We start from the raw sequence: 20,249 nt of genomic DNA on the forward strand, positions 1-20,249 counted from the left end.
CTAGGATAATTTTAGAAGAAATATGAAGTTTGAATAAATGCAAGAACCATTATTTTACTTAAATAATAGTTCCTAAAAAAATTGTTTCCTAAAATAACCAGCCGATTTTAATTTCACATAAAGCTGTCTTAAGTGGTATGGCTTTACACACACATAGATCTCCTACAGTCACTTGATTTAAAATAAAAAAAAGCACTAGGCTTATCTTCCGTCTCCCTGTCCCTCTCTGTTTTGACATTTGCCCACTCAGCTCCATTTTCATACCTCAACTGTCCCTTGGCTGTGTCTTCTTGTTGTCTAAACTGCCCTCTCCTCCTCAGCACTACTAAGCATTGTGGGTAAACAGCTAGATTAGCCAATCAATCTTCTCTCAGGAATAGAGGTAGTAGTGGTGGTGAGGGAGGGAGGGAGGAGGGTGTCAGGGAAGAGATAGGGAAAGAGAGTGAGAGGAAAAGAGGAGGAGAGTTGGAGAGAGGGAGCGAGCGATAAGGTGAGTGAGTCGAGAGGGTTTGGGGGGCGGACTTGTGTGTCGGATGAAGGAGAGAGTAAACGATATAGTAAAGCAAGGTGGGAGGGAAAAAGGTGGTGAATGGAGGAGAAGGAACAGACAGAAAGAGGGGGAGGGAGGAAAGATGCAGATTAGGGTTGTCGCAGAGAAACCACAAGCTGCATGAACATGAAAACATGATGTGAACCGGCTGGAGTTGCACAAAATGCAGCAGAGAGAGAGAAAGAAAGAAGAGTGGGGTAGGAGTGTAAGAGAAACGTAGGCAGACGTGTAAAGAACGACTGAACAGCAAGGTAAAAGGTAAAAGACAGAGGACGAGTGTGATGAATGAATCAAGAGGAGCCTACACAATAAAACTCCAGGTTAACGGCGCTGTTGGCAGCAGATTTAACACCGCACATGCATACACACAATTTATATGTTTATGTATTTATTGGTTGCACCATTTTTGGCTTGAGTCTTCAGAGCCAAGCAATGCATATCCATGACCCTCACCTGAGTGGAAAAGACAGAAAATCTACAAGAAGCTGAAACGTGGCAAAAAAGTTTTTATGCTCGGCCAAGGTGGAAAAGTTGGTTTATTGATACAATCAAAACACGACAAAGTGCAATGGAAACAGACAAAGTAAATGTCATTGTGACGTAACATGATGCATGTGACTTAAATGTCACCTGTCACACAAGAGACAAATAACAGCAGCAGACGAAAACATCAGCTCTGTGTGCACCAATGAGCAGCCTGGAACGTTCTTCAAATCAATACATGAAATAAACACAAAGCACGATATTTTCAACAATTTTCTCCACACGGTTTTCCGTTGTTTGAGATGTGATTGGAATCCTCATCTTATTAAATGCTTTAATTTGCCTTTTGCTATGCCAATTTTCTAAATTTTTAATTTTGGATGGAAACTGGATGGGAAAAAAAAAAAACCAACAACATAAATTTGTGTAGCTGAAATGTTTATTCTTCTTTTTTCCCAGTCTTTTAACGATCTTGTGAACCTTCAGATTTGTCTCATCGACCCTTGGACAGTCCCGATCTCCAAGTTGGAAACCACTGTATTAAAGCTTCTGAACTGAACCTTGCATGAAGTGTGTAATGCAAATCGGTCAGAGCAATGCAGAAGAGCCTTTTCCCAAAACCTTTATGGTGTTTTAACACTTCTAATCAAACCAGCAAATTAATTGTTGTCTGACATGATTTTTGAATAATGTTTGGAATGTTGTATTATTCTCTATTACTGCGGGAGATAACATGCATGCCAGTTAAAATTAACTGGAAGACATGCAAGCTCTGTAACACAACACGAGAAAACAAAATTAACTCCTGGTCGTAATTACATCTGTTAAATGAAAGTATCTAAGTCATGAAATATGCCTCATCTTTTGTTTTCCCTCCTTTCTAACTTCACGTCAACTATATATATATATCATCAAATATCTGTCAATGTCAATAATTTTATAGAATGGCGTCTTAAAATGGCCTCTATCTGAAGTCTGTAAGCCTGCCTTTTTGGTGCATCAGATGCTTAAAGCAACTATATACTTATAAACAAACATAAACCCAAAACTTAACATCAACTAACTACCAGATCAGGCTAAAGGTAACAGTCTAACAACCCCTGCATAACCATTGTCAGGACTTGATGAAAAAGTAGCCTTAACACCAGCCATGAACCTTTGCTGCGTCTCCGTACCCAGCAGAGAGAACTGTTATAATTCCTCTTAAATGCTGGCTTGCAATCTAGCCATCCTCAAAAGACTAAGAAACTCTTTTGAGGTAGGGTGAAATATTTTTATTCTTCCGATGCCTCTAACCGGCTCATTCTTTTGAAACCAGTAGAAAAGGACCTGTGCTCAGAGACTAGCCTGGGGGGGTAGCAGGAGCCAAAATTAAACCTTCCCGTCTACTTCGCTTTATCACTGTTAGGAGCAGACTGCAAGCAACCATGTAGCACGCCCATCTACATTTACACACACACACACGCACACACAAACGCACACACACGCACACACAAACATAGGGTTAACTGGCATGCTGGCTGGCACTGAGGGTGCGAGCCCCTCCACCCTCCTTTTATGGGCCGGCTGCCAAAGATGCCCCCTGTCCAAAAATACACACATACACACACACACACACACACACACACACACACACACACACACACACACACACACAAATCCCTGGCTTAGCCTCAGCCCAGTGCTGGGATTACTGGATTAGAACTCTATTCCATTATCTCCCCACACTATACAGCACACATGCACACATGGACACACGCACACACACACACACACACACACACAGTCTTGGCCAGACGCACAGTGTCAATCACAACACATGACATTTACACACAAGAGGATACAGTTACAGTTTCTCCTCACAGTGTTGAAAAAAAGCACTTCTTTACATTATTATTAGGAAGGATGGTGGAGTTGTTATTGGGACTCAATCTGAAAATGACCTGAGCCTTGAGCATCTGTGACAGCGAGCAACAGACATGCCGAAGCGTCCTTGGTCAAGACACTGAATCCCTACGAACTTCAAAAAAAGCTGTTCCATAGCCAACCCTGACCTCTGACCTCAGTGAGCAGTAAGATACACACACACACACACACACACACAAAAAAAAGCAGAATTTCTCCTTCAAGCGCTCAAAGGCTTCGAATAATCCCTCAAGGACGCACAAATACAAAAAGACACAAAACTGTGAAAATTATGATTTTTTCGTTTAAGTACAGTCGCTTTTATTTATACAGCCCACAATCACAAATCCATACATGTATACACACAGCACCTTCTGGCAGTAGATCCTCAGGTTCAGAATATGGATCGGGATTTTCCCTAATTATTCAAATAGAAATTATGAAGGTGCAAAGTGGGAGGAGCAATTTTGGGCATCCCTGGTTCATGTTCTCCATCGACAATTTGAGAAACGGCAGTTACAGATAGAGCTGCAACGACTATTTGATTAACTGATGCATCATTTAAGTTATTTTTCAAGCCAAATTGTCAACAAAACAAAAAAACAAACAAAAAACTGCTGTTTTCAGCTTCTAAAAATATGAAGATTTTCTGCTTTTCTGTTTTATATCAAAGTTAACAGAGTCTCTTTGGGTTCTGGACAGTTGGACTTTTTTCCGTTTTTGGAATTTTCATAGATTGAATAATTAATCAAAAAATATTTGGCATATTAAATCGATAATGAAAATAACTGCTAGTTGCAGTCCTAGTTTCAAGGCTTGGATGGACATTCTCTCAGTTGAATATTCAGTACAACAGATGAACAACTGTGTTAGAAAGTATCTGGCTCTTGTATAATAACTTGAAGGTACAGGTCTGGGTGCACACAAACTTCAAGGGGGAAGTGAAGTACAACTTCCAAGGTGTAGTTCCAGTCAGTAAGAAACAATCACCGAGTCTCAAGTCTTAAACTGTTTTCTTCCCTGCCAACACAAATATGAGAGAATAGCACTAATATGTGGTATGAATTGAAATTTTTCTTTTAATGTGATTATCAGTGCAGTGTCCGAATCCGGACCGGGCCCTTTGCTGCATGTCATCCCCTCTCTCTCCCCCCTGCCTTTTCTGTCTCTCTCTCCATTTTCACTGTCAATAAACGCGAGATGGGCAAAAATAAATCTAAAAAACCATTCCAAAGTTTGATCCACGAACCATAGGACCATATTTCTTGCCCAAATGTCCTTGAGGTGCTCATAATCCTCTACCTGCACTTGTAGATGCCACTTCTAGATTCTCCTACACGCTTGACGTCTTTATAAAACAGGTACAGTGTTTACATGTTTGTCTAAGGCAGACGTACGAAGGAATAAAAGATCTGATAGCACAGTGTGTAAAGACAGTGATTGTTTGTAAAAAGAAAGAAGTGGCAGCATGCAGAGCCCATCAGTCACTTACATAGTCATGGAAGGCCTTGGCCTCACTGGAGTGCTCGCACGTCTCCCTTCGGTCTGGAGCCGCACAATACAAATCCCAGAATACACTGAAATGGAGGGGGGGAAAGAGGTCAAAGGTTACCAAACAGAGCAATACAAGCAAATATGTAACAGCTATTCATAACCCATTCACACACTCTCACTATCTCCACAGTGCTCTTAAACTGCCTCTTCCACACTTGAGCATCATTGTAAGAGGGACACAATGCCAGTGTCGCCCCTCAATCAACCTCTCACTCACTCAGAACACAAACACACACATACTCACACACGTTTGTACTTCTATCTTTGTGAGGACACTCACTGACATAATGCATTCCCCAGCCCCTAACCCTAAAAAGAAAGTTTAACTCTCAAACAGCCCTTTGAAGGTGTGTCAGAAAGTGAGGACCAGCCAAGATGTCCAGACTCCAATGGTCTAAAACTCAAACTGGTCCTCGCAATTTGCACACACACACACAAACACACACACACACAAACACAAACACAAACACAAACACAAACACAAACACACCTTTCATGGAGCTTTCATTGATTGCATCTATTTTTTCACCCTAAACTTTAACTGTTACTGCCTCAATCCCTAAAATATCCTCCTGTACAAGTGTTGACTGGTAAATGGCTTCATTGAAAAGGAATTTGCTCATCATTTGATCCATACAAGAACAGACAACTAGAGCTGACACACACACACATTCTGTACTGTATATAGTAGATAAACTTTTCCATACAGGGTTTTGTTTCATGCTATTTGGCGGTCCTAAGTGGAAAATCACAAACACAAACACACTGAAAAGCAATGCTTACTGCCTGTCTGCTACCTGTCTAAGAGGTCTTAATTGAATCAGTCTTTGTGCATTGAATTAGTGGAAGTGGTATAAACTGAGCGAAACAGCAACTTGGCTAACGAGAGGACTAATCAGGCAGCCACTTCACGTGTTTTGGCAATCTGCGATGCACACAGGCATGTTGAATCCCAAACATCTGGAAGTTTTCATACACCTCCGTACTTCAAAAGACACAGTCATATTTGGTAGGTGTAGGACAGTTCAACAGTCCAACTCTTCTTGAGTTCCAGTCTTGAGTTATTTGAGCGCATGCAGTGGACCTTATGGGATATTTTGACCTCGAAACTTAACTTATACTCTCACTTAACCTTCCTCCATGAGAAGGTCGGAGTGCATGGTTAAGCTACAGAGACGCACACATGATGAGTGTGGCAGTGTGTCACTCAAGGGCAAATCAGCTGGGGGAAACGTTTAACACCTAAAACCTAAACCTTTCAGTCAAAAAATTATCTCTTGTTTCACTTCAAGCTTAAACAAAGAGAATAGAAGGACAAGAAAACATATTTTTTCTAAAATCATAACTAGTTTTCCCACAATTAAAAAGGTGATTATGTATTGAGAGGGGGAAAAAAAAAAAAAAAAAAAAAATCACTTTGCTTTTAAGATGTACTCCTTAAGTGTAAGCCTATACAAGACAACATTACTTTATGCTCGTATTTTTTCTACAATATTTCTCTTTTGTGCAAAGAAAAGAACCTCGATATTTAAGTCCTGAATTGAACGAGAACATTAAACTTATTATTTAGATTTATCCAGGCTCGTGTGCTTTCAAATAATTATTCTATTCGTTCATTTTCTTTTCATAAAAACATGTCCTTGGTTTCCTATTGCCGATGGTGATCTATAGGCCTGACATTCATTCCTCTGACTCAGCAGAGCCACCCCCTGAGGTGAAAGTTATACTGTACTTTTTAGGACCACGTAAGGGTATATTTACAATAGTTTTTACATCCACAGGTTTTTAAACATTTGTTCGTTTGTACAGTACTAATTTCAGTGCAGTGTCTTTCAGCAACGTAGTGAATCTATTCTAAATCCACTGCCACAGTTTTTGTAGCTGACGTTGCGCTCTGATCTTCCTGAGGAGGGGGCACGTGAAAAGAGACTTTTTTCTTAAAAGGAACAATAATTGATCACATCAAAGACAGTTACTATTAATATTTTCCAAGATAAAGTTTTATACATGTATTAAAACACAATTTATTCAAAGTCAGATTATCGTGGTCATGATTACTCAGGAACTCTTAATATTTGGCACAAATGTTGACTTGGACTCAAGGATGAACTGATCAGGTTTAGGAGGTCAAAGGTCAAGGCCCACATCCGTCCCATTCTCGTGAATGCGATATATCAGGAGCGCCTGGAGGGAACTTCATTACGTCTAGCACCAACATCCACTTGCACTCAAGGATGAACTGATTAGAAATTGGTGGTCAAAGGTCAAAGGTCAAGGTCACTGTTACCTAACAAAACCCGTTTCTGGCCATACCTCAAGAATTCATACGCTAATTATGACAATTTCCCACAAATGCCTAATAGAATAAAATGATGAAGTGATGACATTTTATATACAAAAGGTCAAAGGTCGACTTCAGTGTGTCATCATAATGTTCTGCAAAAGCGCTTGTGTGGCCATTACTCAACGCCGTAACTCAGAAACGGAAGGGCAGATTGTGACCATATTTCTCGCAACTTGACTGGTTGGCAGAGGCATACCACCGCGAGGTGGTAATTCTAGTTTTTTTTTAAACATTTAAAAGGTTGAGGCTGGTAATATACTATATCCTCTTATTGTCAACAAATCCTCTAAAAAGTCCACAACCAACAATTATCGGTCCTAATTAATAAATATTGCAGAAAAGCTGCTAAGAAGTACTAGAAAGGAACTAAAAACCGGATGTAGCCGATTCCTCTGTCCCATCCACCTCCATTGTTTTCAAAAAATTATTAAAAACACATAGATGAGCCACATTGTTGCAGGGGGCAACATTTTTTTTCGGAATGACGGATAGACTCAAAATAAATTACAGTGCCCATGTCCCACATACATCTTCCTGCTGCTGTAAATACTCAGTGGTAGACCAAATCTGCGACTGAAAATATACACACCATTCACTCCTTTTTGGGCACAATTTGCTAAAAACAAAATGTGACCAGCTGTTCAAGGAAACTATTTAACCTTTTTTAAAAATGAAAGTATAATTTAGCAATCTCCTAAAGGTAAAAGGATTTATAATCATTACATTGGAACCATGAGTTTTTCTTCAGTGATAAAAAGTGCATTTATATCAATTTGTTCCTCAGGAAGCATCATCATACAGTATACGATTAGTCACTTTTAAACAGCCTTTTCAAGGGAGGATTGTTGCACCTTTATTCCGCCCTGCCAGTCTGTAGGTACAAACACGGAATGGGGGGAAGCCATTGTTGTTCTGGCAATAAGCCGGCAACAGAGGTAGCCATGGAGCTGGATCGATGTCTGTGTAAAAGGAAGAGCCTGCATGGTGGGACAGACGCCGACGCTGTTACATGCCACGCGTCTGACTCCAGAACCCCCGCATGCTATCTAAAAATCACACACTGGGGCGGCAATAGGCCGGCTTTGTTAATTCAGTGTAAACAAGCAAAGGTGGCATAATATGGGGTCTTCTTAACGGCAATGTAGCAAGATCTTTTCTTAAAAGAGGCTACTTTTGCTTCTTTTAATGTGGTAGTTGGCTGATTACTGACTGACCACATGTAAATGTTGTTTTAAAGTAAATCATTTATAGTGGATGTAAATGCATCCTTTTCCTGATATCTCCCAATAACCAGGCTTCTTGTGTGCATGTAACCAGAGTAAAAAAAACAAGTGAAACTGCTGATCAGTGCTTAAGGTGTTGACCCTAAAGGGCAAATCCTAGCCAAGGGCAGAAATGGGGGGGTGTCAGCGGAGGAAGAGGTGACACAAAGGAAGCTGGAATGCGATGGGTTAATCTGCTAAGAAACCCTCTCCCACGTGAACAAAAGGAGAAAAGTGGGAGGTGGGGGGAAACACAAAGGGTGACGAGAGGGTGAGGAGGGGGAGGGGAGCGTAGAGGGGGAAGTCCATTCCCTAACCATCTGGATCTATTGTTTCAGAAACGGGGTGAAGGATGGAGAGCTGGAGGAGGGGAGAAAGTAGAAGACAGGGAGGGAGGGGTCAAGCCCTGGATGAGTCTGGTCGACCCCAAGGCTGAGACTCCGCCAGACCCCCCACTTATGGAAGTCATTTTTAATCATGGATGAGGACGAGCACCATCAGTTAAATTAAAATTTTGGATTTCTCCAGGTACCTGAATATTTGAATGTATATATATATTTTGAGTTTCATATATTCAAAATTGAATTATGGCTCTTTCATGAGCCACCACACCATGAAAGCTCTGATGAAGCTACTTTGTGCGTATGACAGTAATGAATTATGTAGGGCCAGGATGGACACTGATGCCCTATTAATGAGCGTGCATGTGGTGGGAGGGGGAATAAACAATCCAAGACGTGTACTGTTAAATCTGTTTACACACCCTATAAATAAAGTGGATAGGATTACCAAAATAAATGAGGAAAAACAGAAAAGTAGCAAAACTTACCACCACCACGAATGGAGGAATCCGGGGGGCTCCCCTAATGTAATATTCTTCTCCCATCGAATCTGCAGAGAAAAGCAGAGAAGAGAGAAAAGTCACTTGCAGCCACTAGAGAGAGGATTATGTCTGCAGGTCCAGGGGTTAAGAACATATAATCAGTCAGTCTCAAACTGTCAATGGCCTCGGACGTGAAGATAGGCATCTTTCTGGCTCTGTCGATTTCCATCTCCGAGTCTCTCTTCACTCCGTCATGTCTCTGTCCTGTTCCTCTTTTTACATGTGGAGCACATTCATGAATCCAGGGAGTAACTTGCTCATTCACTGTTAGCCTGTATCCACTCAAAAGGGGGAGTCGGGAGGCTTGGAAATGTATACAAACAAAACAATGCATACATAAGTCTACAATGTCCACCAACAACTACATCGGTTGTTTTTACACCCAGGACTCACCATGACCAACAGTGAGCACGATCTGGTGTAACTTTATAGAGTTTCCTTATGAAAAATTGATGCAACACCTTGCACTCTAATCATGTTTAGCATGTTTACACTCACAGTGTATGTGTAACAGGGCTCAAAGCAAGTATAGCTATTAGAACGGGGTTTTATAAAATGCATCCTTAGTAATGAAGATGTTTTTTTTTTTTTTACATTCAACTAACTTATTCAAACTAAATGATCACATAGGCCTTTGTCCATACCCTTTGATACGGCCCATAGGTGTGGTTCCTGAAGTAGCGCCTCTATCAGCGGAAGGAGATATGCCACAGATAAACTGATAAAAAAAACATTGTTGAAAAATAAATAACTAACTCAAAAACAAAAACAACTTGGTTAGGTTTAAAAGGTGCTATATGTAAGTATTTTAGTTTTTAAAATTCAAAAATTAACTAAAATTATAAACAGAATGTGAAGAAATAACATTTCTGATGTTATGTTAAAGACGCCTACGTATTGTGTTGCAGAGATATCTACAGATGTTAGCATGCTAACCAGCTAACCTCATCCAGTTTTGTCTTGTAATACCACTTTGTACCTCAAAAGGCGATAATGAGTTACTTTAGTGTCCAGTCTGCCCTCAGTCTGACATGGGCGGATGAAGAAGTAGCGCTGCCCAGAGGGCAAGAAAATAGGTTTGGTGGTAAAGAAAAGAAGCGACAGAAATAGAATCAAAAGAAGAGTTAAGATTGGCGTTGCTTTCCACTCTCCTGGCGAGTAAAGGAATAAAGTTTGATTCTGAACTCACAACATTTCTTCTAGACTGGTAGGTAAACAGCTGTTAATGCTAACATTGGCTATGTAGCAATAGCAAAAACTTATATGTAGCAACTTTAAGGAAAACTCCTGGTTTGACCTATAATAAGTATTTTGTTAAGGTTAAAGGACGTCCGTTGTCATGGTTCCAATAATAAACACATGGTTAAAGTTGTAGAACGATCGTGGCCATGGTTGAAAGAAAAATGCTGACTGTTGGTTTGAAACAGGAAACACACAGCGGTCTTCCATGTTAAAGTCCAATGTTTTGTTGACCCATCAATCCACCCGACCCCCTCCCTCCTAGAGGGCTTTGTCACCTGAATGTAAAACATGTCATTTTGGGGCATTTGGTGAAACACTGATACAGTCTCGTACAACAACTAGATGTCGCTTAACAACAAAACCTATTATGGGCTATAATAAGCTGCTTACCCCAACAACCTATGGGGTCTTTTTTTTTTTTTTTTTTTTTTTAAGTGGGAGGATAGTCTCCTACACAGAAGTATCAAGGCCCATGTTTTTGATCAGGACTTGGTTTAAGCAAGAAATGAACAAGTTATAGCTAGAAATGCCATCTTACCTCAGACAGGAAAGTCTGTGCGGACTTCTGTGCTCCCACATGTAGCAGGTACTCGTACACATATAACGCTAACCTGCAATGAAGAGGGAAAAAGTGTTAGCGACCACATTCAGTTTGCTTACTTCTCAAAAATCACTGTGATGCCAGACTTTTCCTATTTGCACAATTATATTTTTTGTGGTTGTCCAACTTCCTGGAAACACACCGCATTTGGGCACCCAAAAGCTGACCTACAATAATAATATTTAATCAAATAGCCCCAGGAATTATAGCCCCCTTGAGCTAACAATCAAGACCTATTTCAGGGTTAACAGTTTGTTTAGAGCATTTGTGTCTGCATATTTGCCACATTTGGAAAACTGTGAAAATTAGATATTAACAGACCAATAAGATTTTTTTTTTTTTTTTTTTTTTTTTTTAAATCACTTTGTGGTTTTGCTTGAAATAACAACAGAGTCACTTGTTTTACATGTATTGTTGTGTGTCTATGATGTCTGAAGGCATGCTGGAAAATAGACATGCAGAGGTGGCAAGAGTGACTGAAAATGACAGAGCAGGCAATATGCCAATCACTCAAGAGGAGTGAATGTTTTTTCTTTGGTTCTTCAGTACATAACCTATTGAAGCGATTAGCAAATAAAGGGAGGTTATGTTTTGTTTTTCCTGCTTCTTGACTCTCAAGAAGTTGGCTGTATAAATGGCATTTAAACATAAGGGATATTAAAGAAATTCCAAACCCTACTACTGATGTTGATGCTAGCAACAACTGCCGCTTGCTTGAAGTCTGAATGAATGCTGTGTACATGTTGCAGTCTCAAGGCTTGTGTCTGACCAGTCAGCAACGTTCGGTATTGTTACCTTCACTTTGATAGTTTCTGGTTGACTATAAAGTACTACATCGGGGTCAAAGACTTTTTGTGGGGCTGAAACCACGAAACAGAAACTAAAACTGGCTCTTGGTAATTGCGGTTGAAATGTAGGTAGAGCTTAGGGATGGGAATTGAGACCCAGTTCCAAACTGTCCAAACCATCAGAATCGATGTTGGTATTTTTTCTGACAGTTGCACATTGCAAAACAATGATGTCAAAGTCATACGTCTAGAAGAAATGGTCCAAAGTGTTGCTTCATTTCACGAAAAAAGATGAAGACAGTGCTAGTTGTAATGTCTGTAAAATGGTAATTTCAAGTAAAGGTGGAAACACCAGCAATACGCTCAAATGTCTCTCTACACAACACAAGCTTAAATTCCAGGAATGCCACGTATTTGACACCCTACGCATGAGTGCCACCGCTTCCCATCCATTACCGGGGGTATATATCCTATGTTATAACAACATTAGTGCCACGCAGGCAGATTTTTTTATTTGACTAAGAAAACCTAAATCAGCGCTTCCCATACATGAGCACCACTTGAACGGCCAGCTCAGGTAGATTAAGACCTGCCCAGGTAGATAAAATCACTTGGTTTCAACTTAGATAAATCTTACATTAGAACGTCTTATTTCACTCTTTTCAAACGAACTTGCCACACACCTGTCTTAGTTGCATGCACTACAGTAACTGAGTGGGGACTAAAAGCCTCTCTGTGCACAACCGCCTAGCTAGTGTCTACCGATAGCCTGCATGTGAGGCATTTAGGGGACATCTGTAAATTGTAGCTACATAAAACAATCTGGGTTACACTCTCTCCCTCTTAACCGCATGAGTCTCCACATGCACATTGGTCACACACCATGCCACCCACCACCACAAGTAAGTTCTCAACCTGTGGGAAACACTTTAAATGAAAACAGCGGTTAAACAGTGGAGCTTTTGTACACCTAAGTCACATGCATGCTTATTTCCTACTCTGTTTCGACACTGTGTTCAGACTTAGATATAATAAAACAGTTGTGTTGATGCTGAAAATCTGTGTGGGCCTACTTTATTTTCCGCACAAAAAATGATCAGGAATCATTAAGAGAATCGATAGAGAATTAAACCGATAACGGCAAAAATCGATAATGGCGTTGGTATAAATAAAATCTTATCAGTTCCCATCTCTAGTAAAGTTTCTGAGTACCTCTAAAAGGTTCATGGGCTGCTGGAAATTTCCTGTGATCGGAAAGGACCATATCATCTCAACAGAAACTCTGCAGCCTGTACAGTTTTTCCGACACTGTCTTTGTGCATCCTACAAAGCCAAAGTTTTGAAAGTCCTCAAATGATAACAAAACCTAAAAAAACACTCATCAGCTTGACTGAAGAACGTTCTGACTGAATGCACTGGATACTGACAGAAATAGCTGTACGTGACAGGCATTCCCACTAATTCCAAGAACATTTTAAAGCTCTCGCCAGACTTTTTTTTTTAGTGCTATTATAACAGGACAGCCAGACTCGAAAACGGCAATCCACCAGGGTCTATTAACAGACACAAGAACCATGCTGTGGAGTGGGAAACCCCCATTGGCCCAACATTGTACTCCTAACTCCTTCACTTAGCAGTGTTTAATAGGCTGTTAATGGACCATCAATCGACCGGCAGCGTGGATATGACAGTGCCCTGTGTGCCCAGAGCAGACAGTCCTCTGACAGGCCAATAAGGTCCTAATGAGAAGGACAGTAGCTCAGTGTCATAGTCCCCATCATTAGTCAATGAACTGATCAATGAAACATGGTTTTGAGATAATCAGGCTGTTGTGCAGTTTGTTTTTAACCACTGACAGGCTTTTTGCCTTTCCAGTGTTGTCTTTCCTTGTACTGTTGTGTAATGGCAGGAGGAAGGTAATGTCTATTTAAGCGCATTAAGTGCACGTGAGCTTCCTAAGATGATATATGGTTGTATAGTAAAAAGTTTGGATAGGACGCTGATAAGCACTTACTATCACTATGTTTAAAAAGAAATTACATTGGATAAGTTTTAATAAATGCACTCAATTTGCCAATCATGAATCTAAATATACATTTCCGCATCATCTGCTCCTACGATGCTCAGGGACAGGGTGAAACATCAGGGTGCGTCTATGGAGAGCAGGCCACTTGTGAGTGAACATGGACAACTCCTTACAAGACAGAACTCCAACTGGAATCCAGTGATCAGTCGATTAATCAATCGGAAGAACATTAACCTGCAACCATTTTGATCTGTTGTTAATCGTTTGGCATATTTGCTTCAAAAATGACAAACATTTTATAATTCCAGCTTCTCGCATGTGAGAATTCACTGCTTTTCTTGGTCTTACAGAATAGCAAAAAGAATATTTTGGGGTTTGGACTGTTGTTGGGACAAAACAAGCCATTTGATGGTGTCACCTTGTGTTCTAGGATAATGAGATTGCTAGTTTCCACTGTTTTCTGTTTTTTTTTTTATTGACCAAAAGATTAATCACAAAAAAATTAGTAATCGATAATGAAGATTATTGTTAGTTGCCGCCTCTATCAAAACAAAGATAATTTTAAATACAGGTCTCTAAAGAGTGATTCTTCTTCCTGAGCATTTTCTCTATTTTTTGGTTCTTCTATTGTAGTATGTTCTATTTATTTTTAGTGTTTTGTTCGATTGCATACGTATTATTATTGCACTGTGTGTGTGTGTGTGTGTGTTTTTTATGAATGCCCATTTTGGAACAAGTGTTGCAAATTAGCTGCAGCTATGAATGCTGTGATTTATGGCATTAATCTGTTTAGTTAATAGTCTATACTTATGTGTGTGTCCCCATAAAAATAACCATAAATAAATAAATAACTGCACGATATAAATGTCCACATGGGGGATAGTAAAGCACTGCACACATTTCTGTGAGGGTTAAGGCTACAATGCACATGGAAGCAAGAGGAATGCCAACAACTGCCGTAGTGTCTTATGATGGAGATGTGATCTGTGCCTGACCTGCTCTTACTAGTAATGGTATGCGAAGGTTTAATATATGCACTGTTGGTAAGCAAATTTAGTCTGTAAAAGATATGAATAGGCAAACAGACAATAACTGCAGTCGGGAGCCGATGGTCACCACATGATCACACCTTGTCTTTCAAAAACAAGTTATGGGAGATTTTCTTAACAGCAGGAGGTGTGGTTTCTTAAGGAGTTTATGATTGCATTTGTTTTTAAACACAGAAGAAAAAATCTAAATCAGAAAACAGCAAAGTTCTCATTGAGTGTTACTCGTGATATCGTCACCAAACTCATCTATATTCATCTGCAAACTTTCAAGGCTGTTCACAAAAATCCCAAACAGCATGGGCACTGAAATAGCCATACCAGGCTACAAACTCTCGGCCATCATGAGTGCTCTTCAGATGCCAATACACAATATATCCAGACCAACACAGTGGTTGAATAGGTCAGAGCACAGCATTTGGCCTGTCATCATGACTATCCCGCCAACCTGGGCTGAGCACAGGTTAGACACTACTTTGTTGAACATGTTTTTGTGTTATGTTAAGGATGGAAATTTCCTCTAAAGTTATTAACATCTAAAGATCACTAAAGTGACTCCCCCACACAGGGAAAAGGTTAGAGTGAAAGAGAGACTGAGCATCCAGAGAAAACAGAAACTGAAACTTTTTTTAGTACTTGTGCAATCTAATTCTTTGTAATTTTAAAGTTTATTTGTAACATGTATTGAACCACCGTTGCAGACATGAATCTCTGTGTACGATAAGGACCACAGAATAACGTCAGACAGAAGTCTTGTGCTATGAATAGGTCATTTGCCGGTTGTACATGCGTTTGGTAAACAGCGGGCCATCCTGCTCAGAAAGTAATAAATAGCTGAGGGTGTGCCCCTCTTGGAGATAGTCACCAAGATAAGAAAACATACACGATTAAGCAGACATCCAGACATACACATGAACAAACAAACAAAGCCGACGTGGCCTTGAATGCTAAGCTTCCTGGAGTGATTTACACTGGTTAATAAGATTCAGCTGTAAGTAAATCTATCACACTGCACAAGAAAAACATATGCAACAGCAAGAATACATCCTGGCTGCATCGACCTGCTTAATTCAACACAGACAGTAGGACAGATTGGTTGTTTTACAAATGGCCGATGCTCTTAAGAGGCTAAAGACTGCAGTTCTGCTAAGACACACACACACACACACACACACACACACACACACACACACACACACACACACACACACACACACACTTGACCAATTTAGCAAGGGGAATCTGACCACTTTCTGCGGCTCCCAGCAATTTGTAGGTCACAAAGCTCTCTGTGACCGCTGGTACATAGTGTAAGTCACTGCTACTTGCAGGTCAGTCTACTACTGGACCACAGGCACAACTGCACAGCACACACACACATACAGACAGACGGGTAATAAATTAAAGGAAAAAAGCAACATAAAGTGTATTAGTAAGGTGTTGGGACACCACGTGCCGCCAGAATAGCTTCAGTGCACCTTGGCATAGATTCTACAAGTCTCTGGAGCTCTGTCAGAGGGATGAACACCATTCTTCCAAAAGATATTCCCTCATTTGCTAACAGGTCAGTCCAAAATCTCCCATAGGTCTTCAACTGGGCTAAGATCTGGTCACTGCAAAGGCCTTAGCATACGATTCACATCATTTTTATGCTCATCAAACCATTCAGTGACCCCTCGTGCCCTATGAATGGGGGCCCTGGCATCCTGTTTCTCCACTCCTTTTTCAGGTTTTACCTTTAATTTGTCACCCGTCTGTATATACAAACATCCTGGAGCATTTTACCCCTGCACTTTGCTGGTTACTAATCACACCTGAACAGCTACAGTCCAATTCCTTGCATCTGTACTGATTTTAAGAGTTTCGAAATGCCTGGTACAGGCTCACAGGGAGCTTTGGGATTCAGCAAGTGCTTGAAATATTGATACTATTTGCATCTCTCTGTACACTGCAGGTTTACCGGTTTGCTTACATGTACAACTCTCTATAGGAGTCTGACTAGGAAGGAATAGTTAAAAACTTTGTCCTCTGTCTGGGGATATGAGGATCACACCGCTGCACCCCCCCAAGAGGCCTTCAATGAAAATTTTATGTGTGGTGTGTGTATGTGTTTTTTTTGTGTGGGTTGCAAAAGGGGCTGCGTGTACGTGCACCTGGCCTACTGCATTATTAACGCTCAGAAGCTAGCTCACAGAAAAGGAAGAGAAGTTTGAGGAGAAGAAGAAGGGGGAGAAGCTATAGCATAGTGGAGTACAGAGAGAAGAGAAAAAATAGTTTTGACTGGAACATAAGAGGGGGCATGCCCCATTTTTATAGAGGAAGTAACAGTAGGTGGTACAGGGGCTCAGAGGAGCAGTCAAGTTGTGATGGATAGGCAAAAAAAGGACAGTGACAGCCAGAATGTGAACTTATAATCATAAGGAACGGTAAAATTAAAAAAAAAAAAAAAAATTCTGAAAAATTGCTCCAGCATCCCCTACTCTCTAGTTTTTAAGGTTATATTGCCTGGTGGAACCAAAGTTTTGCATCACATAGCTGGAAGTACACTCCACTCGCTTTTGATTTTCTGCACTTTCCCATCATTTATCATGCTGAAACTACATTTTCTCCCTCCATCATACCATGCGAGGTGACCTCCTGACCTCCTTCCCCGCCATTCCCTCTTATGTTCTAAGATGGGACATCAGCGCGTGCATACGCTTAATCCCATAGTGAGAAATCTCCCAAACGTACGCCAATGGCACACCTGACATCCTGCCTGAGGCTCCCAACAAAACCCCCTCTTTAAACATGGATGAGTCTGCCCACCATATCTCTCTCTCTTCTGTCTCTTCCTTTCTCTTCTGTCTCTCTCAACTCTGACGCAAAGCTGAGAGCAGCTGCTTCAGTCTGTCTCAATAATTCAAGACTGAAGCGAGGGATGAGGACTTTGAGGAGCAGCAAAGGATGAGAAGTGAGAGTCAGGAGGCAGATGAAGACAGACACTAGAGGAGAGAATCAAAAATACGGGTTCACAACGGAGCAATGGTAGGCGTGAGCTTAAGGTAACGAGGTGCCTGCTGATCTTCACGCAAACACACACACTCACGCAGGAGTCTGACAATCCTGTCCCACTTCAGTTCCCCAACCTGCTGACTGGTCCAGCGAGTCAGAGAGTGAGCATTTGCTGGCGTTTCCACCCATCCGCTGTGAGGAATAAAGCCACAAGCATTCACCTGTGTGGAGGCTCTTGCCTCTTATTTACATGGGGGTCATTCAACTGTAATGTTACAGGGCCCATCATAAAACAATCAAATCTAACAAAGTTTAATGGAAGCATGTACAGGTCTTAGGTGGCTTTGTTACCAGTGTCTATCAGAAAAGGAAGTTCGCTGCAGATACCGGCTTCTATTTCAGAACTAATGCGTAGAGGTTTGTGGAATTAATATTTCAGATTAATCGGAAAGCTCTGCAGATTGCTAAAAGTGTCGGTAACCGTGCGGCATGTATCTCCCGAGCGAACAACAGGCATCGAGACAGAGGCACGCAGACAAAGGGATTGGGGGGCTGCGGCTCTCTTAGCTAACACCACCTAAGTTTTCTGACAAAAAAACAGCCACTTAGACGCCCGTCTTTGGGTTTACTATAGCAAGCGGTGGCGGCGGTCTCGAGCGGTTCATCCCTCCAGCACAGGTTCGTACAACTCGGGGTGACTGGAGAGAAAAAAAAAAAAAAAAAAAAATCTGTGCGGGCCACAAAAGTTATGAGGCGCAGCTCCTCTTTGCACGGGGAGCGTAGCCGTGGCTCTCCGCTGACCGAACACACACACACACACACATGGATACAATGTCGCCAGCGCGTTCGGGGGGACGGGAGTACCGTTGTGGAACGTGGGGGCAATTCTAGAACGCGTTCCCGTGCCGTTTTCCAGCAAAGCCCCCAAACAGCTGTATTCTATTTTTACCCACAGCTTCAGCGGGGCGAAACAAAAGCCAGCTAGCTACAATGCACAGCGTCACTCCAAACGCATTGTTCCTCACACTGGGGCGAGGGGGAGAGATGGAACTAAAGTGGGATCTCCATCAGTTCTCCTCACAGACAAATCAGCCCCCCGAGTGCACACTTATGCATTATTACTGGAAACACGTGCAGCAGCCCTCCCGCTTGTAGAAGTGGCACAACTTTAGTCGCTATACCTGCCGCTCTCGGTTTTGCACGAGAAAGAAACAAGAAAAACAAGAGTGAAACTGGCAGTGCAGCTAGCCGCTTGGGCTAACTTTAGCAGCTATGCCCGTGTAGTTGGAGGATGCGAGAGGCAGCGGTACACGCGAAGTGACAAACACAACGAAAAAACTATCACAGCATCACTTTTGTGGCTTGCACGTTAACAAAAAGAGCTGGCAGGACATGCGCACCTCCGCCGAAGTGACTGAGCTGCTCCACATCAGTTAGCAAGTTTAGCTACCTAGCACACTCTTCTTGGCTAGATCTCTGTTGTGACAGTGCAATAATTTACTTACTTTTCTCTTGCTTGGCTATCGGAGGGGACCACAGCTCCTTTACCCTTGCCGTACATCTTGGAGGCTGTTCTGACACTTTATTTTATCCCACTCGACACCTGTCAAAGAAAGCTACCAGGAAAACCTACTATCTCCATAGCTACCCAGTTAGTGTTGTCTCCCTATCTCTCCCTTGCGCTCTCTTTGCTCCGGTTTCCTTTTTTTTTTTTTTTTTTTTCTACATCCCCAACATTGCCCACAAATCAGGCAGGGTTTCAGCCGGGGGGAACTTGAAACAGTCCACTGGTGGAGCTTTTTTTTTTTTTTTTTTTTTTTTTTTTTTTTCAATCGCTGTTCCTGGATTCAGCTCACGCCCCCCCTGTTGTGAGACGGTGGGGGCTTCTTAAAGCCGCAGCGTCTCAGTTTTTGTCGACTTCGCTCAAGTTCAAGTTCTCTTCTGAAGGCCTTCAAGTTCAAGCCTTTCACTACAGTCGTGTTAACGGTGCGGCACCACATTGCTGATAGTAATTGCTCTCGCTGTTTTGACCCCTCAGTTCAGCCGCGGAATGTATAGCTGCGTCCTAATGGTGCGTTTGGATGTTTTGTTTTTGTCCTAATGTCACACCAGAAGGGCACTGGATTGGCCCAAATGCTCGCCTTGGATGGTTTATGTGCCCCCTTAAGTGCCACTATGTGCAGCCCGAGTACCTATCTGGTTTGGCCTTAGGGCATCCATTAACCCCGACCAAAAGTGCCTCATTATTTTTCACCCCCAACCTTCAGACAATCCGCACACGCCATTGATTAACTTACCTGATTACATAACTGTAAATAGGACACCATGAGTCATTTATTTGTTTTTCATGCAATACTAGGTCATTAGTTCCCAAACTGGGGTCCAAGGACTACCAAGGGTCCTAACAGAGGTGGAGGCAGTCCCCAGCTAATTGAGGAAAAGTTAAGATTTTTTTTTTTTTTTTTTAATTTAAGAGTTCTATTTTGTTCTGTTACTTTATTTATAAGGGCAGCTGTTTAAAGCACAGCTTCCACTTCTGCCTGTATCTAGATTCGGTCTGAGGTCAAAACA

At 41.5% G+C, this 20,249-nt stretch overlaps 1 protein-coding gene across 1 annotated transcript in view; it reads right to left on the minus strand.

Annotated features, from left to right (window-relative positions):
* Positions 1-19,349, minus strand: part of zgc:110158 (uncharacterized protein LOC553590 homolog) — a 35,798-nt gene extending 16,449 nt beyond the window's left edge. Inside the window, exons 1-4 of the mRNA XM_040137331.1 lie at positions 19,184-19,349; positions 10,762-10,834; positions 8,928-8,989; positions 4,431-4,515 (exon numbers count right to left, since the gene is read on the minus strand). Coding sequence (XP_039993265.1) covers positions 4,431-4,515; positions 8,928-8,989; positions 10,762-10,834; positions 19,184-19,239 — 276 coding nt within the window. The 5' untranslated portion in view covers positions 19,240-19,349. The remainder of the gene's footprint in view (positions 1-4,430; positions 4,516-8,927; positions 8,990-10,761; positions 10,835-19,183) is intronic.
* Positions 19,350-20,249: the final 900 nt, after the last annotated feature.

The sequence above is a fragment of the Xiphias gladius genome, chromosome 10 (genome assembly GCF_016859285.1).
Source record: "Xiphias gladius isolate SHS-SW01 ecotype Sanya breed wild chromosome 10, ASM1685928v1, whole genome shotgun sequence".
Classification (NCBI taxonomy): domain Eukaryota; kingdom Metazoa; phylum Chordata; class Actinopteri; order Istiophoriformes; family Xiphiidae; genus Xiphias; species Xiphias gladius.